The sequence below is a fragment of the Sturnira hondurensis genome, unplaced genomic scaffold (genome assembly GCF_014824575.4).
Source record: "Sturnira hondurensis isolate 20B ecotype Veracruz unplaced genomic scaffold, ASM1482457v3 Scaffold0010128, whole genome shotgun sequence".
Lineage (NCBI taxonomy): Eukaryota > Metazoa > Chordata > Mammalia > Chiroptera > Phyllostomidae > Sturnira > Sturnira hondurensis.
Genome location: NW_028082759.1, coordinates 33,242,635 through 33,264,851, shown reverse-complemented (window position 1 = coordinate 33,264,851; position 22,217 = coordinate 33,242,635). Strand labels below are relative to the sequence as shown.

General features: G+C 42.0%; 1 protein-coding gene across 6 annotated transcripts in view; it reads right to left on the bottom strand.

Annotated features, from left to right (window-relative positions):
* The window catches only part of TRIM55 (tripartite motif containing 55), a 40,721-nt gene that overhangs the window by 14,367 nt on the left and 4,137 nt on the right, over window positions 1-22,217 (bottom strand). Inside the window, exons 3-10 of one of the 6 annotated variants that reach the window (XM_037058643.1) lie at window positions 20,076-20,241; window positions 18,079-18,174; window positions 8,656-8,889; window positions 8,279-8,301; window positions 8,058-8,182; window positions 6,539-6,585; window positions 4,879-5,166; window positions 3,497-3,584 (exon numbers count right to left, since the gene is read on the bottom strand). In XM_037058643.1, the coding sequence (XP_036914538.1) occupies window positions 3,497-3,584; window positions 4,879-5,166; window positions 6,539-6,585; window positions 8,058-8,182; window positions 8,279-8,301; window positions 8,656-8,889; window positions 18,079-18,174; window positions 20,076-20,241 (1,067 nt within the window). Of the gene's footprint in view, window positions 1-3,470; window positions 3,585-4,878; window positions 5,167-6,538; window positions 6,829-8,057; window positions 8,183-8,278; window positions 8,302-8,655; window positions 8,890-18,078; window positions 18,175-20,075; window positions 20,242-22,217 lie in introns of those variants that run through there. The other 5 variants (XM_037058641.1, XM_037058646.1, XM_037058642.1 and 2 more) reach the window with 5 other exon arrangements.

Genomic DNA, 22,217 nt, shown 5'->3' with positions numbered 1-22,217 from the left:
ATATATAAAGCTTTTATATAGGTCTTATACAAGTACAACTTCACACTCTGGAAAAATATATGAGCTGTGATTCTTTGTAGTGGCAGAAACTGCAGAAATTTTAATGTCAAAGTCCCTATCTCCAAGGCAAAAAAATATTGGCTCTTTGTGGAGGGGGTGTGTGTGTGTGTTTGTGTGTGTGTGTGTGTGTGTAGGAGGTGAGATGGTGGGGTAGTCTTCTAAGCTTGAAGCAGCTGCCACACACAGTCCACCTCAGGTATCAGCCAGAGCAGCTGCCAAGTTAATCCAGCAAACAGGAAGACATTTCTCTGGAAAACTTTGTTCCCTGAACAGCTCCCATTAAATGATTTGGGCAACTTCTTGCACACAAGGCTACTAAATCTCACAGGGAAGGGAGAAAGGGAAACAGGGAGGGACTTATATCTGCTGCTGCCACTTCTGGAAAATCTAATTGCCATTCATATTCACCCCCAAAATACCCAATTGCCCATGGGGGTGGGGCAAGGCGTGAAGGCAGTCCCTGTGTTAATACCCAGGTGTAATTTACATGTAAGTAGTGTAGGTAGAGGAAGGGCAGCAGATGGAAGCAGACTGGACCAAGCATCCCCAGGAGATGAGGCTCACTTTCCAAGACTGCTTTCCAAGAGAAGCTGACCTGTCTTGCAGAATCCTTCTCCCCACTTTATTATTGCCCTGTGTTCTAAGGTTGACTAGGGACTGGTGTAATTTTTTCAAAATGAATTAAAAAGTTAACACATGACACAGGTCAAATGTCATTTCCATCAAACTGTCTTTGCACTGACTGAGCATATAGCAGGCATGGCCTGGAAAGGTGGAAACTTAGAGGGCAAGTTTGTAGCTAAAGACCTATTTACATAGAGAGAGAGGCTTTGCATAGTTGGACCTGTGACTTCTTTTAAGAGGTTTTCTGGGAGGAAGGAAGTGTGATTGGGTTCAAAGTGCATCCTGCAGAAGGACAAATAGGAGCCAGGGCCTTCTATGTGATCCAATTTGATATAGGGCTGAATTCAAATCTTGTTGAGAAATGATTTTTTCTTTGAGAATGAGGGTAGGGAAAGCAACAATGCTCTTCTGCCCTATCAAAAAGCAGAGTCCCAGCCTGGCTGGTGTGGCTCAGTGGATTGAGTGCTGGCCTTCGAAATGAAGGGTCACCAGTTCTATTACTCATCAGGGCACAACCCCCTGGCCTGGGTTGCAGGCCAGGTCCCCAGTAGGGAATGCATCAGAGGCAACCACACATTGTTTCCCTCCCTTTCTCCCTCCTTCCCCCCCTCTCTCAAAAAATTAATGAATAAACTCTTTTTTTAAAAAAGCAGATTCCCCATTCACTAGTGGTGGAAAGAGTTGATGTCTAGCTTTTGCCATGACTACCTTCTAACACATAAACTACCTGTGTGATTAGGTGAAGAGAGAAAGTACAGATAAAGGCACTGCATGAAATTTCAGGCAGAAAAAGCAAGGACAGATGAATGGCAATGAGTAAAGCATCTGGAAATAGAACTCTGCTCTTCTTAAAAGATTTGCAGTTCTGTTGAGGAGGTCTGAAGTGAGTTTACAGATGAGCAAGTGAGCCTGAGATGCTTCTGAGTTTCTAAAGCAACATGATTCCCTGACATGGGACCAGTAAAGAGAGGTCAGACTGCCAGTAAAGCATGGAGAACTTTGTATCACAGTCTAAATGTTCAGGGAAAGACTACTGATGAAGTATGGAATTCCAACAAGCTCACCTTGCATTGGATAAATACTAATTTAGTAAGCTGGGTTCTGAGGTGGTGAAGGTAAATCAGGCCTGCAAAAAATTCAGAGGCCAGGAAATTTTCTACTATGGTAGGGTCTCTATTCACTTGTCCATATCTCTTTTCATGGATCAAAGTAGTACTTCAGCATAAACAGATTTCCTGCTCTATGTGAAAGGCCCTTTTTCAAATGCCAAGAACTACACAAGCAAGGTTCTTTGCAAAACTGAATGTGAATCCACCCAACTGCACCTCATCCCCACTTGCCTCACCCTCATCTCACCAGACAGGCACATGAATAATGTCAGTCTAATGACATGGGCTCCGTGGATGGCAGACAAGAAGCATGACTCTCCCCCTGCAGCCTCAGAGAAGTATTACAGGATATATGGCGACCAGTCCCCAAACCTGAATTCTCAGAAAGTAAGCTGGACTCTTCAGACAATTATTCAGATCCACGTTAAATTATTTCAATAAAGCATGGAGTTTTACTTCCTCCCACTTTTCTTCAACATAAATAATAACAAGAGGAGGAGTTAAGCACCTGAGCACACTATAAGGACACTCAGAACATTCTAGGGGCACAAGTTTGTGACTGACTATTAGACATTGGGGGCAGGCCCTACTCACACACAGGTTAAGACATGACAGGGCTCCACAAAGATTCCATTGCCTTTGCTGAGCAGACAGCTAATGAGGCAACCCCCCCCCCCCAAATCCCTGTGTGATGGGAGCTTTCAGAACGAGTCAGTGTCAACCCAGGGAAAAGTTAATGAGCCAGAAATAGCGGAGGCCTTTCAGCACCAGTCACCCTGAATTGCTCCTGAGCTACAGGCACAGGGAGCTGGGTCTCAGGTCCAGCAGGGTCATCTACTAAAAATACAGGGGGTTTGAATCTTTAAATATTAATTAAGCTGATAATATTCAAAAAGTTATTAAAAGAGTAAGATGGCAGTCCCTAAGCAAACCTTGTAACAGTAATCAAGAAAAGGCTGACTTGAGAAAGTCTACTGAAAAAGAACATGCTATTTGTTGGCTTTATAACTTTTCTTTGGTTCTAATTCTTTATGGCTGATAAATGAACATTGGTCTCCAGCTCTTTACTCATCCAGATTTCACCTGGCTGCAATCCCCTGGTGTTGCTGTATCAAGGGCCCCTTTCTCTCAGGGACCCCCCTCTCCCAGGAAAGACACTGTAGAGTCTCATGATTCAAAGACAGTTGAGAAGTCACCTAGACCACCTGTCCAACAAACCAAGAATTGCCTGGGTATTTCCAACAGGAGTCATGTGGCCACCTCCTGGGCTCCTCTGGTGTAAGCAGATGAAATGCTGCTACTTATTCTATGGAAACCCTAGAGAGTCTTTTGCTGTGCCTCCCTCTATTTTAAGAGCAGTGGATTCTCCCAGTAGCATGGACCTTTTGAAACTGGTCTCCCCTAATGGCCATTCTGGAGGGTCCATTGTTACTGGATTACTGAATAATTGCCCACTGAGTCACTTCTGAGTCAGGATTCCCCTCCATGCAGGATTAGATAACCGAGCAATTCTCCTCAGGAAGGTGCCTTGAGGTGATTGCACTGTGGGAGCTTGAGGCCACAGTATTGTCTAGGAACTTTGTTCTTTTTAGGTGGCTGAAGCTCAAGTTTGGGGGAAAATTTATCTCTGGGCCCACAGAAGAGGAACATGATCAAGGAAACTATATGAGATGTTAGTCAAGGGAAAAGAAAATTTTTCCTACCCATTAGAGTAAAAATCAAGCACTGAATCTGACTCCAGATGTAGTGAAGTATAAGAAAAGCCAAAAGTGCTAGGCAGATTGCTAACTCCTGTGAGAAACAAGAAGAAAGCTTCACTGACATTATCACAAAAAAAATTTCCAACATCATTCAGGTGGCCTTTTCCTTTTGATTCAGAGCCCCATTTAGTGCTCCTTACAGGATTTTTTCAGAAAACAGCTCTTCCTCACTCAACTTCCACTAAAGATGTAAGAATTCCCATAAACTTTCTAGAAATAATCAAGTCTACTTCATTTTTTAAACCCAAAATCCACCTCAAAAGATTTCCTCAAAACAAACAATTATTTTTGTCATTTTCATCTGTGAAAATAAATATATGGCACAAAGCCTGTTTTAATTTTCAAAAAAACATTTCCTTTTTTAAAATCTCATGAAATGGAGGTTCACTTGAACAAGTACAGTTGAGATAATAAGTTATTTTCTGATTTTTGAAATGTTGTCTGTAATCACCTGATGACCCAGGAGCATGGAACTACAGAGAATTTGTCTGACAGCACCTTGTCTGGGCAACACTCACACCCACACATCATTTAAGAATGTTCACGGGTAGGGAGTAACCATGAACATTCTTCCTTGTGAAGAAACTGCAGAAGATTTCTTCTATGGACTCTTTGAGCCATGCAGACATCTAACCCAGTGTTAAGAAGACATGGATCTCAAACTTTCATTATAAAAAGGAGAAAAAAATCAAGGCAGTGTCTCTTTTAAAAACCCGATGGAAGAAAACCTGTGCTTTTCTGCTCCCGGGGCACATGCTCAGGAAGCACTGGTTTAATCAAGCCAAGACCATCTTTGTCTAGACGTAGCCAGCACACTCCCAGAATCCATGAATCACAGAGCAGGCTTAGAACTCAATTCAAACGTGCTCCTTGGCATTTGCTGAGAAGGGCACAAAAGCAGGTCATTAGTCTTTGGAAGCCCAAGGAGGACACAGGAGAGGCTGAACAAGGGTAAGTGGCCTAGCAAAGGGGAACAGGGACACCAGCCAGTCACTGCAGATGAAGCATCCCTTAACTGCATGCCAAAGGGCCAGGCCCTCTAGAGCTCCCTCCCCTGGGAAGCCGGGTGTAAGGTTACCACTCATGAGCAGCGTGGTCAAATTCTGTTTTCTTTGTTTGTTTGTTTTGTTTTATGTAAGGCTTAGAAAAACAGGTCAATATAAGGCATAAACAATAAGCCAGCATTGAGGCTGAGTTGTTTCTGAGATTTTCCCAAGGCCACAGTTTCTATCTGCCCCTTTGGAAGCCCTTCTTTCTTGCTGTGATTCTAGCAGGACCTTGAGCGGCACAGGGAAGCATTCAGACACAACAGCATCAGCACTAACCTGAGAAGTAGCTGCAGGTGAACTAGTTGCCTTACCACTCACTGTTGCCCTCTCACTGGCTGCGGCTTCTGCCACTTCTGCCTTCTGCACATTCGAATCCTCAGAACCTGGAGGCCCTATGTGCCCCAGACCTTCGCTCACTGGGGTGGTAGGTGAGTTGGTGGTAGCTTTCCGGGTTTGGCCTTTGTACCAACTAGGGTAAAACAAGGGATCCGCAGTGTCCATCGATGCAGAGACTGGAGTTTCAGACTCTGTGGTCTGCTGAGAGCCAGTGGATACAACCTCCCCCTTAATCAGGACAGATACATTCAAAAGTAAAAAGAGAAAAAGAAGAAGAAGAAGAAGAAGAAATAAAGCAGTCGATTTTAGTTCCCTTTGGGTTTGACAGCTGTGAGCGCTGTGTGTAGTGCCTAATTTAGTGCATGTTTTAGCTCATTCCACCCTTGGCAAGTGCTAAGGGAAGGAATGCTAACAGTGCCCTTCTTGACGGCCTCGCAAGTGCCCCTCTTCTTTTGTGGGCTTGTTTTTCACAAGAGGATAGCCTGGCCAGGCAGACAATGAAATCCTAAAATGAAAGTTACTTACAAAATATCAGATATGGAAGAAAGGTCAAACTGTTCACCACAGTTAATTTTTGACATATGCAGGCCCCTAAAAACCTCTTTCCTAAAACCAAGCATTGATCCTATTTTCATTTAGTTACCACCCCTCTTCCAATTTCAGTGCAATTGGTATACCTAGATTTTCAAGATTCTAGAAACTATAAAAATAGTATTTGAGCCTGGTTCCCTATGGAGGCAGAGCATAGAATGTACTTTCATCCCTGAGTTCTCCTTCTGAGGTTTTGTTTCTGCAGGTAATTTCAGTTCTCTTTGAAAGCAGGTACAAGTACAGGGCTCTTTTGTGATGAGTCTGCACTGTTCACAAACTCAGCAGGTTGGGGTCTGTCTGCTGAAGGTGGCATGCAGTCAACACAAAGGCTTGAAAACTGGATTGGAGTCTTAGAAATTGGATTCTTAGAAACATAAGGCCGGTCCATCAGGTACTGCATCTGGGATAAGCTAACTTCCTTAGAAAAATTTTAAATAATTCTGTCAATACATAAACTCATCATATGCAAGATACATAAAAAATTAAGCTTCATTTGGTTGCCCACTGAATGAAAGGTAGAGTTGTATTTCAGGGTAAGCAAGAGGAACATAAACCAGCATGGCTTCTCCGTTCACTTCCATTATGATCTATAGAAAATGCAAGGTTTGAAAGTATAATCATTTTTATTTTTCACTCTATATTATGTATTCCTCACTCTTTACCCTATATCTGTATTCAGAGCAGACCTAATCTTCACAATTTTGGTGCTCTATGAACATGTCACACACACACAATTTCCAGACAAAGATTGCCTCCAATTTGAGGGTGGTGTTGGTGGAAAATCATGTTAAACCAAGTGTTGCCAACCAGTTATAACAACAATGAATCAGTTGAATCACCTACAGGGACTTTTCTCCCTAATATTGTGACTGCCCTGAAGTCTTTTGTCTTCTACATACAAATGTCTGGCACATGGTTATCTTTTCCTTAAGGTAGAATAAATTGTTTAGGTGGTTGGGCAAGGAAGCACACCTGCAAGTCCTGTAGGAGAGAACTCAGGAATGGTTACCTGTGTCACCAGGGCATCAGCAGCAGATGGCAGGGCTGGAGGCGGCTCTGGAGAGGAAATAGGAAGAGTGGCTGGGGCAGCCTGGAGCTCTGAGGCCAGCTGAGAGGGTTCCAAGGCTTTCTCCGGACTTTCATCTTCTCCTGATGGTTCTGTTTGAACATTTTCTACCTCTTCCAATTTTATTCCTTCTCCTTCTCCCTGTCCCTCTCCTTCTCCCTGTCCCTCTCCTTCTCCTCCGCCTCCTTCTTCTCCCTCTCCTTCTTCTCCTTCTTCTTCTTCCTCTTCCTCTTCTGGTAAGGTAATGCATTTTTAAATCATTACAATTACTAATGCAGCCATGAAAACAATTAATGGCCAAGGCTAGAGAAATCATCTTTAACAGCTACTTGACTGTGGCCCAAGTATGCCATGCTGGAGCTTTGCACTTCTAGTTTAATGTGGACAAGACAACTCTGAACCGAGGACAAATCATCACCATCTTCCTTGCTCCCCTCCCCACTATGCTGCACAGTCCTCATCACTACCATGCACCATCCTTCTTACCTTTGCCCAGAACCTATTCACATTTTTATCACACTCTGTCATAGTTGCAGCCTCCTGAGGGGCTAGGATTGGCACTTATTTATCTCCATCAAATCAAATAGAAATGCCACTCTCTTCCTTATCTGAGAAAACATACAAAACCCTTGTCTTATTTGAATTTCTTACCTCCTTTATTCAGCAAATGCTGACTTTTGCCACAATAAATGTCATGACTCTTTTTCTAATCATAATATTATTCCCTCAGGCAATATTGAGGAGAGATAATATTAAGTAATGTATAAAAAGATCTATCCTGAGGATTTACTTTTAAAGTTACATCTATGGACAGTAATTCACCTTCGTGACATTAGTAGTGGTCCGGCTGAGGTGTCTCATCACCTAGACATGCTAGGATGGATCAAGCCATCAAAGATTTGGTCAGCTTCAAGGTTATTTTCTTCTTGTCAATGATTTCATCAGGACAAATTTCCAAAAGTGGGATTTCTGAGCCACATGGTAGGAATATGTCTATAACTCATGGAGTACATCTAGCCACATGAACTAAGTTTTTATTCCAGGTTGTGACTTATTCTGTGACTTGCTACTATTCTTGCCCTCTGATGTCTTCTATGTTTCATTTTTATCTCATCCTTAACTTTGCACCTGATAATGTTTTACTTTATTGTGGCTAACACCTTGTAGAAGGTTGAAATTGAGATTTTGTTATCACCATCAGTTGTTAAGTATTTGACTACCCAGAGTCAAGTACCCAATAATGGCATTGTAATGGGCACTGTGATATGCAAGACTAAATAAACACTGTCAACAAACTGTGTGATTTTGTAATGAAATAGAGCTTCACATTAGATTACAATCCTCATAAAATTGTCACCATCCATTCTGAAAGTGATTCTGAATCCACATTTCCTCTCACTGAGCTCTTCTGCACCTTTCATACACCTGCAATTTGGGCCAAATGGTCACAAGAATAACAAACCTCTGTAAAAATCAATTTCACGTATTATTTTTTCTTCTCTATTGAGGTTGACTGTGAAGTAGTTCATGTTCTCATAACCATGCTCTATTTTCTCCATCTGAAATGCCTTTGATGCTTCAGAAATTCTGCAACAAAGACAAATTGCCACTTACTGTCACTGTTTGATAGCCCTGGGTAAAAATGAAAAATATGCATTTTACCATAAAATGAAAATTACTTACTTTTGTAACAGGGTTTTGGCATTCTGTGGAAGCAAACAAAAGACAAGCCTACTTAAATTTTTTTCATCAAAGGTGATGTTGACACTTAACTCTTTCTTTTGCCAATCCTGAAAATCTCATGGCTTAGTTTTAAGTGCCATAAATAACTGCTTCTTTATGCCAGAGTCCTGTTATGTTTAAGCAATGTTGTGGGCCCTTAAATATATGCTCATGAAATTGTTTAAACAGATGAAAAATAAGCACATAGTGGACTTATATTTTAGTTGCTAAAATGGATCAGATAAAGTTGCATATAAAGTAACAAAAACATGGTGACAACTACTCCTCCAACACACACCTGTTTGGTCCGTTTTCTCTGGTGTCAAAAGGAGACTCACCTGTAGAAATACTGCCATTTCTGGCTCATCCATGAACTGGATTCCCGACTCAACCAACTTTGATACATTCTCCAAGTGATCAGAATACTTTTTGATCAGGGCACGGACATGTTCCAGTTTCTCCCCTTGGGTTCGAGTAATGACTTGGGTCATCTCATTCTTCCTCTCTTCCAGGATGCCATACAGGTAATCAAACTTCTCACAAAGCTCCTGTTTCTGTTTTTTGCAGCATTCCTGTTAGTTGGGTTAGCTAATGTTAGAAAGTGTTTGAAAGAATGTCTATTTGGAGAAATCACCTGGACATTTTGGGAAATAAGAAAATTTATTTATCTAGGATTTTTTTTCTTTTCCCTCAAGCTGTCATTTACTTATAGATTCCCACTGTGTTGATACTTTGAAAATCCCACTTTTATCAAATTTGGTATTTGGACAATCAAAAATCAGTTATTGGCTAAAAGATCAATGATTTTTTAATCCTCTGTTCTTTATAAATGGAGAATTTCATATAAATTAGTACAGGTTTCATTTTAAATTATACACTGGTTGTATAGCTTACAGGTTTATATTTTGCTTTTGAATGAGTGTATGTGTGTGTATACGTGTAAGAAAAAAAAAACTATGGTACTTCCTGGTTGGTACTCTCAGTCTGTCTCTGCACCACCTCTATGGCTCCCGCTCTAGTTTCAGTTCTCCCACGTAGATTCTGAAGCTTCCAATGGCCTCTGCAACTGGGATACCTCCTTCAAGCTAACTAACACCACTGCTAGCAAATTCATTCTCCTGGGTTCAATGCTTTCTCTCTGTTATGACTCCCCATGGCCTCCAAAATAACATTTTAACTTTACTACTGGTATTCAACCCCCTCCATGACCTGATTCTAGCTTTTCTTCACAATATTCTACTCTTCTCCATCACATACTATGCCTGCATCCAGCAAAAAATGAATCATTCACTTTCTTTACTCATGTTGTCCCTCTGTTTGGAATGTTTTTCTCAATTTGCAGCAAACACTAAGCAATCTCAAAGGCATGTTGAAATACCACTTCTCCCTTGAAGCTTTCCTTGATCTCTATGGCTGAATGTCATCTTTTAATTCTCTGAAGTTCCATAATAGTTACCATTTATGGCATCCACCAGATGCCCTGTTTATCCAATACCGTCTAAGAGAAGGAAATACTGAATCTGGTCTTGGGTTCCCGGAGACAAAGGCTGTATGGGAAGTCAGCCTTGCCCATTTGCACTGTGTGTCTAAAGCATCTCCTGTACCGTCCAGCGCCGTTTACTCTGAGTCTATGTTTAAATCATAACTAATTTTCCAGTTGGCCTGGTCATTGGCCTTTTGGTTTTTCAAGCTCCAGTAAGCTTGGTGTGTGTGTATGCCTGTCTTCCTGGACCTGACCTTGTCTGGGTCCAGGGCCTTTATAGCTGAGAGCAGGTTTTAAGCCATGGTGACCCAACCTAGAATTCCTGCCTGGTGGGTGCTTCCTGGGTCCAGCCAATTTATCTCTGACATCTCTGACCTTTGTGCGACCCTTATTACCCATTTATTCTTTCATTTTAGTAAACATTATTCTCTTGGATATCACATATTAGTTTCTTCCTTTGGGTGAATTTCTTAAATATCTAAACTATGGAATCTGGGTTTGCCTAAGACACATTACCACCTTGGAGAGCAGATGTCCAATAAATATCTGTTCAATAGATTTTTTAAAATCATGTTTCACTTCTCTTCAACTTCTCTACTATTCTCAGACTAAGAGGGAAAAAAAGGATAACCTAAAGCAAATTGCTGGTTATGAAGACACTCCACAAATGTGCAAGTAATACATCCCTCACTCTACCACCTCCATTGGATAATGGTCAGTTCTCATCACATTTCTAACAAGTCACAATACATGAAGGAGATCTAATGGTACAGACCATTTTAATAGTAAGTATAGTATTTCAGTCACCCACCCAACCATTCATTCATTTAACAAACAATTCTTACACATGTCATTTGTGTCAAGCACTGTGCAAGGCTCGGCAGCCCTAACAGTGAATTAAACATAGTTCCTGTTTTCAAGGAGCTCACAGTTCACTGAATGAGAAAAACTATGGGCCAATGACATAATATGAACTAGTGGGCTGATTAATAGAAATATATATTAAATATTTATACCACATTTTATAGAAGCATAGAGGTGGGGCCTTAACGCAACCCTTTGTTTGGGTAGGGGACATCTGAAGGAGAAAAGACCAGGGGTGGTGATGTTAGCTCAGGAAAAACTTCTTAGAGGAAGTGGTGCCCAAATTTGGCCACAAAGGATGAATAGGAGTAGAGGAGGTACAGCAGGGAATAAAAATGTGTGGAGCCTTGGCAGTTGTCAAAGTAATAGGACTAGGGCCCACACAGCATGTCCAGACATGGAAATTGCTGGGTTTACCAAATTTCCATCCATTTCCAGCCCTTTAGCTTGGGATTTAGACTTCTGCAGGCTACAAACTGATGCCTGTTAATAGCTGCCCATTCAAGATTTCTTTCTCTGTATTACCTTCTGTAAAAATCTTACAAGCAACCATGTATCCACTGCATTCCTGAAACATGCCTTTGATGTCCAGTTGCTCTACTGTTTACTGTAAACATATGATGATTTCTAGGTTATTTTTCTAAAATAAACTGTGGCCCTAACTGGTGTGGCTCAATTGGTCGGAGCATTGTCCTCTACACCAGAAAACTGTGGGTACGATTCCTGGTCAAGGTACATGCCTGGATTGTGGATTTAGTTCCCACTCTGGCTGGAAACAAGAGGCAACCAATCGATGTTTCTCACATGGATGTTTCTCTCCCTCTCTCTCCCTCCCTTCCCCCTCTCTAAAATCAATAAGCATGGCCTCAGGTGAGAATAAAAAATAGGTAAATAAAATAAAACAAAATGAAATGTGCACTTAAAACATTTATAATAATGAGTATTATATTAAGATATGATACTAGCAGAATGTCTTTGCTTTATAAAAGTTTTCTCTTCCGTGATTTGATAGGTATGAGAACATTTAAGTTTGTGAAAGCCAAATCCTTTTGGGTGAGACTGATGTGAAGCCATGTGTCATGGCTGGTGTATTCACCCAACTCAGAGATTACATTGCTTCTTAGGGCCACATAATTTTATCTAGTGGCTTCAGTGGAATACCAAGTATTATTTTATTTCTATTCTGTCTTTGTAATGATTTGTATTGTCTTAAATGTTGATAAAATCACTATCATTTTAATAGCAACCATCATTTGCTCATACTTTACAGTTTAGGAAAAGCCACCCCATGAATAGTATATTTTTAATTATTTAGCATCACCATCATCATCATCAATATGACTACATATTTTGTAAAAAATTTACTACATTACTTGTCACACAGTAGACACTATATATAGGTTTTTATTAATTTAGATCTAATTTTCTTTTTTTTAAAGATTTTATTTATTTATCTTTAGAGGGAAACGAGAGGGAGAGAAACATCAATGTATGGTTGCCTTTCGTGCATCCCCTGCTGGAAACTGGCCTGCAGGGAACCTGCCTGCAACCCAGGCATGTGCCCTGACTGGGAATCGAACCGCGATCCTCTGGTTCGCAGGCCCGTGCTCATAGATCTAATTTTCTTTATTTGGATTAATCAGTTATGGAATTTGGAAGTCACATAGAATATTAGACATAACTGCTACAAACCAATCATTTTACTCACATAAAATCCAACAGAATTAAGTCACTTTCTCAAACTAGTCTATCATTTACTCTTGGTGCCTGGTCTAGAGCCAAGATCTTTGAACTCCTGGGTCATTGCTACTTCCACCATACCCAGCAGTGACATACTTCCAAGTAAAGTGAAAAAAAATTGTATGTAAACTGCTAATCAACTGAACATGCACCTTTTCATAACTCTAACAATGCTCACATGAGAAGTATGGCTTGAATGATTGGATGAATGAATGCAATATGACTTGTATCTAGCAATAGTTAACCTTCACTCAAAAGTTTCTGTTTCGCTCTGTTCCAAAGAAATAGGTATTTACCTGATACCCCAAGCCACCGCTTCATTCAATGCTCAAAAGAAAAGAACAAGAACAAGCTATGCAATCCTGAGGAAGCCATTTAACCTCAGGACAATAATACACTTTTTAATTTTTATCTGTACATTAACGCAGCAGTCCCCAACCTCTTTGGCATCGTGGACTAGCTTTGTGGAAGGCAGGGAGGGCGGGGCATGGGCAGAGAGGCTGGGAATGGGGAGCTTCACTGCACCACTGAGGATGGGGGTGGAGACAGGAGGCAGAGCTCAGGACAGCTTTGCTTGTGGCCGGGTTCCTAATAGGCATAGCTGGTACTGGTATGCAGCCTGGGGGTTGGGACCCCTTACATTAGGGATCAAAATGAATGGTGGCTAAGGTCTCTTTCTTCTCTACAGTTCAAATATTCTACAGGCTATGAAATGCCTCTTTATATATAAAATGCCTCCTTTGGTTCCCAGCAAGTTTCAGAGTGGTCATCTACAGCACTAAGATATAAATTATATGTCCTAGCCCTGCAATGTCAGTCCCCATGGCAATGTGCCATGGCCACGACAGGAAAAACCTGAGACAGTTGTGACCACCACTCTTACCATGTAAGGAGCGAGGCTCTGTGACCAAAATAGAGATGAAGATAAGCTTTTAGCCCTACCACTTGTCAATGAGCAACTGGCTCTACTGGGCCCATTCATATCTCTACCACATTCTTCCATTCGCCACACACGTGTCTGGAGCTACAGCTCTGGGTCTGCAAGTGCCCACTCAGCTTCGCCTGAAATACGCTACTTCAAACGTCCCTTCAGTAAGGCAAAAGAGGGGAAAAAAATAGACAACAGATTAATAATGCTAAAGAAAGAACTACCTTAAGGTAGGAATATTCTCCTGAGGAAATCAAACCCAATGCCTCATTCATAAACACCCATTATAAGCACTTGGAAGAAGTCTCATGAGTGCAGACTAGGATGAGAACCCAGGTCTCTGCAAGGCTGTGCTAGAAAAGAGATAGACAAATTAGAAAAACGCTGTGCCTCCAGGCACACAGGCTGGAGTTCAGCCTCTCTCCAGCCTGCCAGGCACCTCTGCGCTGTGTTCAGCGGAACAACCCTCTTCAATGGCCTTAGTTCTCAAGACTCCTAAACTCATGCTTTTTTTCTACCATATTGTCATTACCTACTTTATGTTGGGTTGCTTCACCCTGCTCTCAAAATTGACCAAGACCCTGATATGCTTACTTGGACACCACCTACAATAGTCTACAGATGCTCCGGTGGTTTAAATGACCATTAACATCATTAGAATAAGTGTGCTCTTCCTAAGATGACTCTGAGGATGACACAAGGTGATGCTTATTGAGCCCCTGGCATGTGCTCTTACCCCAATTTAGCCATCACAACAACACCGTGAAGAAGGTATTCTCTTCTCAGCACATATTATATTGCCTCTAGAATATGGCTTCAAAAATTAGGGTATGCTTATATAAATGATTCTTATTATAGTCATACTTCCTATTCATAACTCCATGGATAATGTCTCAAAGCTGTTTGGATAAAATCAATGTTTTAGAAATACAGTGGTTCTCATTGGAAAATCATTGGAGAATTTTATTAAAGTTTTCATTTTTTCAAATATTTCAAATGCTCAAGATTAAATATTTATTATTCCGTTTGTAGCTGTTTTCCCTAAACAGGCATCCGTATGACACAAGCTCATGTCCAGCCTGCCTGCCCACCTGCCTCAGGAGGGCCAATATCAATATTCTGCTCTCTTGGGGTCCCGTGACATAGAATTAGTGTCATTTATAAAGATGATAAGAGGGAGGTTATGTTTTCTAGGGATGAAGAATGAAAGTCAAATACATTTGCCTGGAAACAGAGAGCTCTGAGGCAGTACACTTCACCATTCCCTCCAGTGGCCCAACTGCTTCAGTCCCAGCCTGTCCCAAAACAGAAGAGCTCTGAGCCTGAAAAGGCAAGGGTAGCCCCCAACCATGCTGGGCTCTCCTAGAACAGCCCAGAAGGCCTTCCAGTGCCCTGCAATCCAGAGCTCTGGGAATGCCCCAGGCTGAGCCACACTCAGGACGGCTAGAAGGAATAAAGGCTCCTTCATCTTCCATCAGACCTCAGCAACAAAGGAAAATGCGCTCCCCTCTGACACAGTTCAGACTGCCCTTTTGTGACTGCAGTCCTTCTCACAGCCACTCTCATCATCAATGCAAACTCACAACAACTGGATACATTATTTTTAAAGGATAAAAATGAGTCTACAGTGTGATTTTCCCTAAGCTCAGCAGCTGTCCAGGGCCAGTCTTAGGCCAGGTGCCTGCCCAGGCCAGCTCTGCAAGACATTGCATGATTAGGGACAAAATTAGCCACGTGCAGGGAATGGACACTTGACCAAGGGGCAGGTGTCAGGCCCCTCATGGGGAGAGGTGAAGTAATTAGGGAAGGATAGAGCCCACCCCAGGGGCTACTCCATTTCCCATCCCTCAGGGGTTCCTCACCAATCAGAAAAGAGAATTCTTTAACAACAGCTCCCCACCCCCTGGTCAGCAGCCACCAAAGGCTTCTTAGAACATGTTTACAGGCAGGTGGTGAGCAGAGCCAGAGAGGGAATCAACAACCCCAGGCAGAACGGGAGACACAGAGCTCTGTGACCCTCACCCTGGGTACAGAATTCACCTGCTTGGCAAGATAGGACCCTTTTAGTCTGAGGCAAAGACCCGATGTGCTTCACAAGCTGCCTTCTGGACTGACAGGAAGTGAGCCTCTGGTGCTTAAGTGTGTAGTGTGTGGACATTTTGTGGCGGTGTCTGTCCTCAGGGCCTCTTCAAATGGAGGCCATTGGCATCAAGTGGGAATCACAGAATCAGAGTCCTCCATGGGGCTCTGAGCTGATCCCTGCATTTCCAGATGAGCCAACTAAACTGATCTAAGAGCTGTTATCTGAGCCATATTCATTCACTCATTCCTTATTTATTTTACTGAGTATTACAAATGTCAGGCCCACTTTAGGAAAATGTGGAATGAAGGAATACATAAAAAAGGCATTGAAAGTTACCCATATTACTATTCATTGCCTTTAACCTTTTGATTTCTGGAGTTTTCCCCTCTATGAGTGTATGTAGGGTTATTTATGAATATATACATTCCATACCATTTTATATACTGCTTTTTAAATTTATTTCCTTAAGGTAAAATCCCAGAAGTAAAATAAACAGGTAAAAGGGATGGACACTTTCAAGACTCCTGCCAATTTACAGTCTCATCTTGAAGCCTTGCAGGCAACAGTTACACACCCTCCTCTAGTAACCTGAGGAAGTACTTATAAAAAGTGCATTATGTTTGCCGAATGTTTTTATCAGTAACTATAGAGGTCATAATCCTGATGGTCACTGCCAAGGAATTCTTCCTGACATCTGCAGTAAATTCCTTCTGCTGACTTAACTTCAAACCTGTTTCTTCTTGTCTTATTCTCAGTGGAAGAAAAAACAGCTGCTTCCCATTGTACCCTTGGGCCTCCAGGAACAAAACGAATTGTGGAATCTCTCCCCTCATGCCTCCTCAGTGTCCTCTGGCCCTGGCTAGGTGAGGCCAAGTCATTTGCATTTGCTCAAGGCCAACTGTGACTCATAGGACTTTTCTCCTGTATGTGTTCCCCAGCCTAAAAGTCCCTGACAGAAGGCCTGTTCCCATGACAGAGGTCTCTGATCAAGGCCTGACCAGTGATGAGTACAGATTACCTCACTGATGTCCTAACAACACGCTCCTATTTCCACACGCAAGACTCAGTGTGGTACCATGCTGGAGTGCTGATTCACCGTTTAGTGATTGAGTTGTATTTGGCCTTTACTGTAAATAAGTAAAAAGAAAACTTTGTATTGTCCACTTCACAATGTCTTTTGAGTTTTTCGCCAAGAGAAAAGTTTTCTTCTATAAATGGATCCCTGATTTATCATGAATTTTAATAGGATTTTGAGTGTGAAGAAGAGAGGAGATTGACTTTAATTATGTGTAAGTCTATAATGAGATGATTACGGCCAAGGTCTTGAAGTCATCATCTAGAAATGGCCTTTGGCTTTTGATAGAATGTCACCTTTCTAATGACAAAATAATAAGAATAGGGCACTTACCTTATGCCAGGCACTGTACTAAGCATTTTGCTTATGCTTATTTAATTCCTCACAGTAACTATAAAGTAGGTACTCTGATTACCCCATTTTTACAGATGATAAAACTGAAAGATTGAATGTACATGTGGCTGGATCTTAAAGGCATAATGCGTAGTTTTTTAAAAAGTAAGAAGCAGAAAGAGAGATACAATGCCATTTATAAAATTAAGACATGCATATACAACAGTACACATTTTATAAGAATACAGGTACATGGAACATCAAACATGTTAGACTGGTTATTTACAGAGAAGAGAACAGGAGTGGGAAATGGGGATAAAAGGAAATAAATAAATAAGAGGGACCTTGCCCCCAGATATGAAGACAGTAAGCCATGAACTGAGCAGTACAGAGCCTCACTCTCTGCACCTGAAGTCACTAAGAGCAGGGAGGGAGGAACAAAGGGCTCCCAGGTCCAGAACCAGAGACCCAGATGTCTGACACCTGCCCCTCTGCAGCATGGCCTAACTGGCCTGTGAATCTTCAAGTCTTGAAAAGATACCTGCTCCAGAGCTAAATCTCTTTAGGCTTCAGCATTTTGCCTTCAGCAATGACAGTTTGTAAATGACCTTGAGAAAGAGTAGATTCCCCATGTCTTTTACATGCCAACCCTAAGTGTAAGCTAAAGAACCAGCCATTCATCCTTTTGTTCAAGTTTTCATTTAGTGCTTATTATGTGCCAGGTACTGGGCCAGGAAGAGGACAAAGAGAGTTGAATGAATGAGAACTCCGGCCTCCGTGAACTCCCAGCTACTGAGTCGTTTTGTAACCACGGTCAGGCAGATCTCCGTCGTCCTGCTGGCCCTTTGCAGCTCCACTGTCAGGGCGCAGAGATGCAGCTCAAACCCACATATGAATTCCTAAAGCACTAACTAGCATTTCCTAAAACCATTTCTATTTTCCCAAAGAAACTGTGCTATAAAAACAGACGACACTCATTTTCATTACTGAGAATTATTTTTCGTGTAGCCAATCTTTCAAAATGTGTTGACCAGGAAGGAGCAACACATATAACAAAAGCCTAGTAACTGTGGTGAAATATGCCTTATTGACTCATGAGGTCTCTTCTCTTCCTGTACCAGGAGGTGAATATTTTAGACACAAACCAGGAAGGAGGTCATTAAATGTTGAAATGGGGACTTCTAGCATGGTATTGAGGAAGTCACACCCCCAGGATTTTGGGCTTGGGTTATATTCCTATGGAGACTTGACTTACCTCAATAGTTTTACAGGTGTCCTCCAGCTGGCTAATCACTCCCTGGACTCGATCGTTGTTTCCCACAAGGACAGCAATACCATCACTGAGCTCAGACTAATGAGGAGAAAAGAGGGGTACAAGATCTTTGGGGTTTTCTAGTCAGCACTGATTGTGTATTCATCATAGCATTGTCCTCAATGGGTTCTTAATCTGGGATCCAGAAAACCCTAAAGAGTAACATTGGGGCTTGGGAGGTGTAGAACCTCCTAATCTTGGAAATAAAACTCCATATGGATAAGTATAGAAATGCATTTGTGTGGGACGAGGTTTCAGATTTTTCATCAAATTCCTTACTGACTGTGGCCCTGCTAAAAATATTTAAAAAGCTAAATTATAGGCCACAGATAGAATAGCATGCTCAAGCTAAAGAATTCTAAATATCATTTAAAATTGAATGGAGTCTAGTACGTGACATCATGGACCCAAAATAAATTATTTGCCAAGTCATCTGAGGATCAGTTTACTAGGAAAATATATATAGTGACTATTCATTCATTCATTCATTCACTTATTTACTTATACTTATTCAACATATACACCTTCTATGTACTAAGTGTACACACACTCACATACTAGACTACAAGTCACTATAAACTTGAAACGACTAACATACAGCTGTTTCTAGAGGAAATTTCTCTCATATTCTTGATCTGAAGAGATTCCATTGTTTGTGCTTACTCCCTTCCCAAGGTTGGCCTAAGGAGCACCAGGGGACACAGAGGGGGGAAACCTACTTGATTCATCTCTCCCTTTACCTTGTCTATGATGCTGGGCAAAACTGGTGATCTACTTTTCTCACACATTAAGTGACAAGAACATTGGTTGCAAGGACAGTTTAATGCTACAGAACCCTTTATCTAAATGGAAGAAAGAGATGAGAGTGAAGCTGCTTTGGCCACACAGGAGTGGAGCAGAAGTCCTGCTGTCTGTCCTTCTGTCCATCCCATATGAGTCTCCAGGGCTCTGAGGGAAGCAGTGTGACACTGGTACTATTCAGTTCTAGTGCACTAAGAATTGGGGGCAGGGATGGAAGGAAGGAAGGAATAAATTATAAGTGGATTAAAAACAAATGTTATATCAATAGGTGTCTTACTGAAGTCTGCTTCTTTAGCAGTTAGTGCTCGTGGTGAGAACTGGTGTTGCCCAGTGTGGAATCTATGACTCTAATAGAAAGAAGCAGAGATGTGGAGCTGCTCAAATCCCAGATGCCTGGAGTGGCTGCACCCATTTGAGCACAGAACTCTACATTTATTTGGATCAAATGGAGAAGTTCCTACTTGTCCATGGGTGAAACTGTATTGGCAGGTTAGTGATAAGCTGAGGAAGATGCTGCATTTGGTCAGAATGAGAGGACCAAGCCTGGAGGCCCTGGAGTAGGGGCATTTAGAGGAGGCCTTTTATCAACTGGCCTAGAGTGAAAGGCTAGAAGGGCAGTTTCACCTAGCCTCGAGGGCCAGCACAAGGCACTGTTTTGAAATTATTCTTTGACAAAATGCCATTCATTGTGTCTCTGCCCCACTAGATGGAGGGAGACAGATGGGTGGGTGGGAGTAGTGGGTAAGGAACGTTTTGTTGGTGAATGCAGAAAACTACTCTGTGACTGGAAGAAAAACTTGTCCTTTCCTTATCTGTAGTCTGAATTTCAAATAATGTTTGAACAGCTTGAGCTCATAGTCCCACAGCACTGCTCATCCCCAATAATCCACAACCTCCAAAATAGGGAGCCTTCCCCTGCAACCTCCTTATTGACCCTCCACATCCCTTCTATCTCTGGCCTTCCAGAACACCTGCCATAGAATGAACCATGGGGCCACATGCACTCAGCATTCCTTCCCACTGGGTCCTCTGCCCTTCTTAGCTCAAGGCTGTGTCCCCATGTGACTTCGGTGGCAGGAAGCCAATCATAAGGGCACTTGGAAGGGGCTGCAGAGGAGGAACAGGAGGGACTCTATTACCTTCTGCCTTTGGAACACGTGAGTGAGGGGAGCCACCTGGCAGTCCTTGTGTGCCCCAAAGATCTTGCACAGAGAGCAGGTGGGCACCTCACAGTTCAGACAGTAGATGTTGATGCGCTCCTCTTCATGCTCCTCACACCTGGGCTGGTCGGCCTTCTTTTCTGGTCTGGGAAGAGGTAGCAGAAAAATCCCTCAGCTCCCACTGAGGCGGAGCCCAGACAGCCCATCAGCATTGCAAACCCCAGCTAGCCCCTGGGTAAATAGTGACCGCATTCCGCAGGCTCCCAGAGCCATCCACATTCAAAAACCAGCTAGTGCAATTCCTAAAAGTTAGGAGAGTACCCAGCACTGTCTCCATAGGCCACTAGTTTTTCAAGAGAACACCTGCCATTCACCCAGAAAATTAAATGTAAATAACTTCCTGAGGACTTGACAGTGGTCAAGAGTGGTAGTATGTGCTCAGTGAAAGTGAACAATTATACTAAATGACCAATAAGAAAAATGCAGAATTCTGTTCTGGGACATGGTGGACCTTGGAAATGCAAATCTCACAGATAAGCCCCAAGCTTTAGTTTTCCCAGCAGATCAGCACTAACCAAGACTTATTCCAGCTGCAGCAGATAATAATGGAGCATTGGGTGTGTATGTGCTAGTAAGACGACAAGCAAGGAATGAGAAATGAAAACCAGGAGGGAAGTGGACACATCATTGCTACTAAAGGATAACCTGTTAGCTGTGGAATCACCTGAAGCAGCCCAAGTTCACAGACAGGAGAGCACCCTGTATATTCTCCTAACCATCATTATGGCTTAGGTGTCAAGTTCAAGATCCTATTTGCACCAAGGTGTGGTGCTTTGGGTCCCCTCTGGAGAGCATGGTGGGAGGTGTGGATGTAGCCTGCTCACACCAGAATCTGGAATTTTTATACATCTTGTCCAAAGACTGAGGCTGTTAATAGTTTTCAGAGGTATTTGAAAAACTTAAATACAAGTCCCAAACCTTGTCTTATACTCCCAAGTATATGGTTATTTAGAAGTATCTCAGATTTTTATTTCTTTAGTTGTTATCAAAATCTGTTTCTTTAGTTGTTATCAAAAGTTGTTTTTAAAAACTGCAAGTTTTTATTGGCCATGAAATCAATTTAGGGGGCCATGACCAGCATTGTTAAATAAAATAAAATAAAATAAAATAGCCAACACTGTGAACTCCACGTAGTAAGGATCAAGTATTGATATATGAAACTTTTGTTTCAGTTGTACATATATAGGTACAACTTATGTGCATAGGTGTATATGGGAACCTGAAACAAAAGTATATATGTCATTGTATCGATTATCTGTATTCATCCATGTATGTAATCGTCACTAGATCACAATGCAAAACACTTCCTCTTGTGAAACATGAATCAAAATGTTTGAAAACCCCTAATATTGATATGTGATATAATGTAGCTACAGACTCAGAACTCAGAGAAAGATAGTGAATATGCTGATTTACATCTGTAAGTCGCTAGGTTGAAGTTAGGTGCTTGAGACTCGGAAAATCCCTGGGTCTGAGAAGGAAATTGTAGGGACTGCCAACTTCAAGATTTCAGAGTCTGATTTTTATAAAAGGGATTTTTGCTTGGTCTCATAGCAATATGTTTCCATGAAGTCAGTGACCTCCTGGCCTGATTTCTGCCAAATGCCTGTAAACTGACAAAGGAAAATAAACACCACCCTCAAGAAAATGTACCTCCCTCCCAGGTCTGTCTCTTTCCTCCGCTAGAGTATAAACTTTTTGAGGGCAGGGACCATGGTTTGTCTTCTGTTTTGCTCGATCCCCAGTGCCCAGAACGATCAGTGTCTTGCATAGAGTGGGTGCTCAGGAAATATTTATTGAATTAATGAGTGAGAATCGAAAGAGAATTTGTCAGATTAATGGGTAGTGCTCCCGGTGTTCTAACATCAAACCACTCATTTGGAAAGGGCGTGTGAAACATAGGGAAGCCTGGGGTCACTTAGCACTCACGAGTGGCAAAAGACCAGACAACAGCCTAAAGACTTTCTTGATAAATGATGAAGTACTCCAGGGCTTGTGTAGAGACTGGGAGTGGTGATTTGGTCTTTGTTTGGGCAAAGGTTCTCCACCCCTAAAACTTTC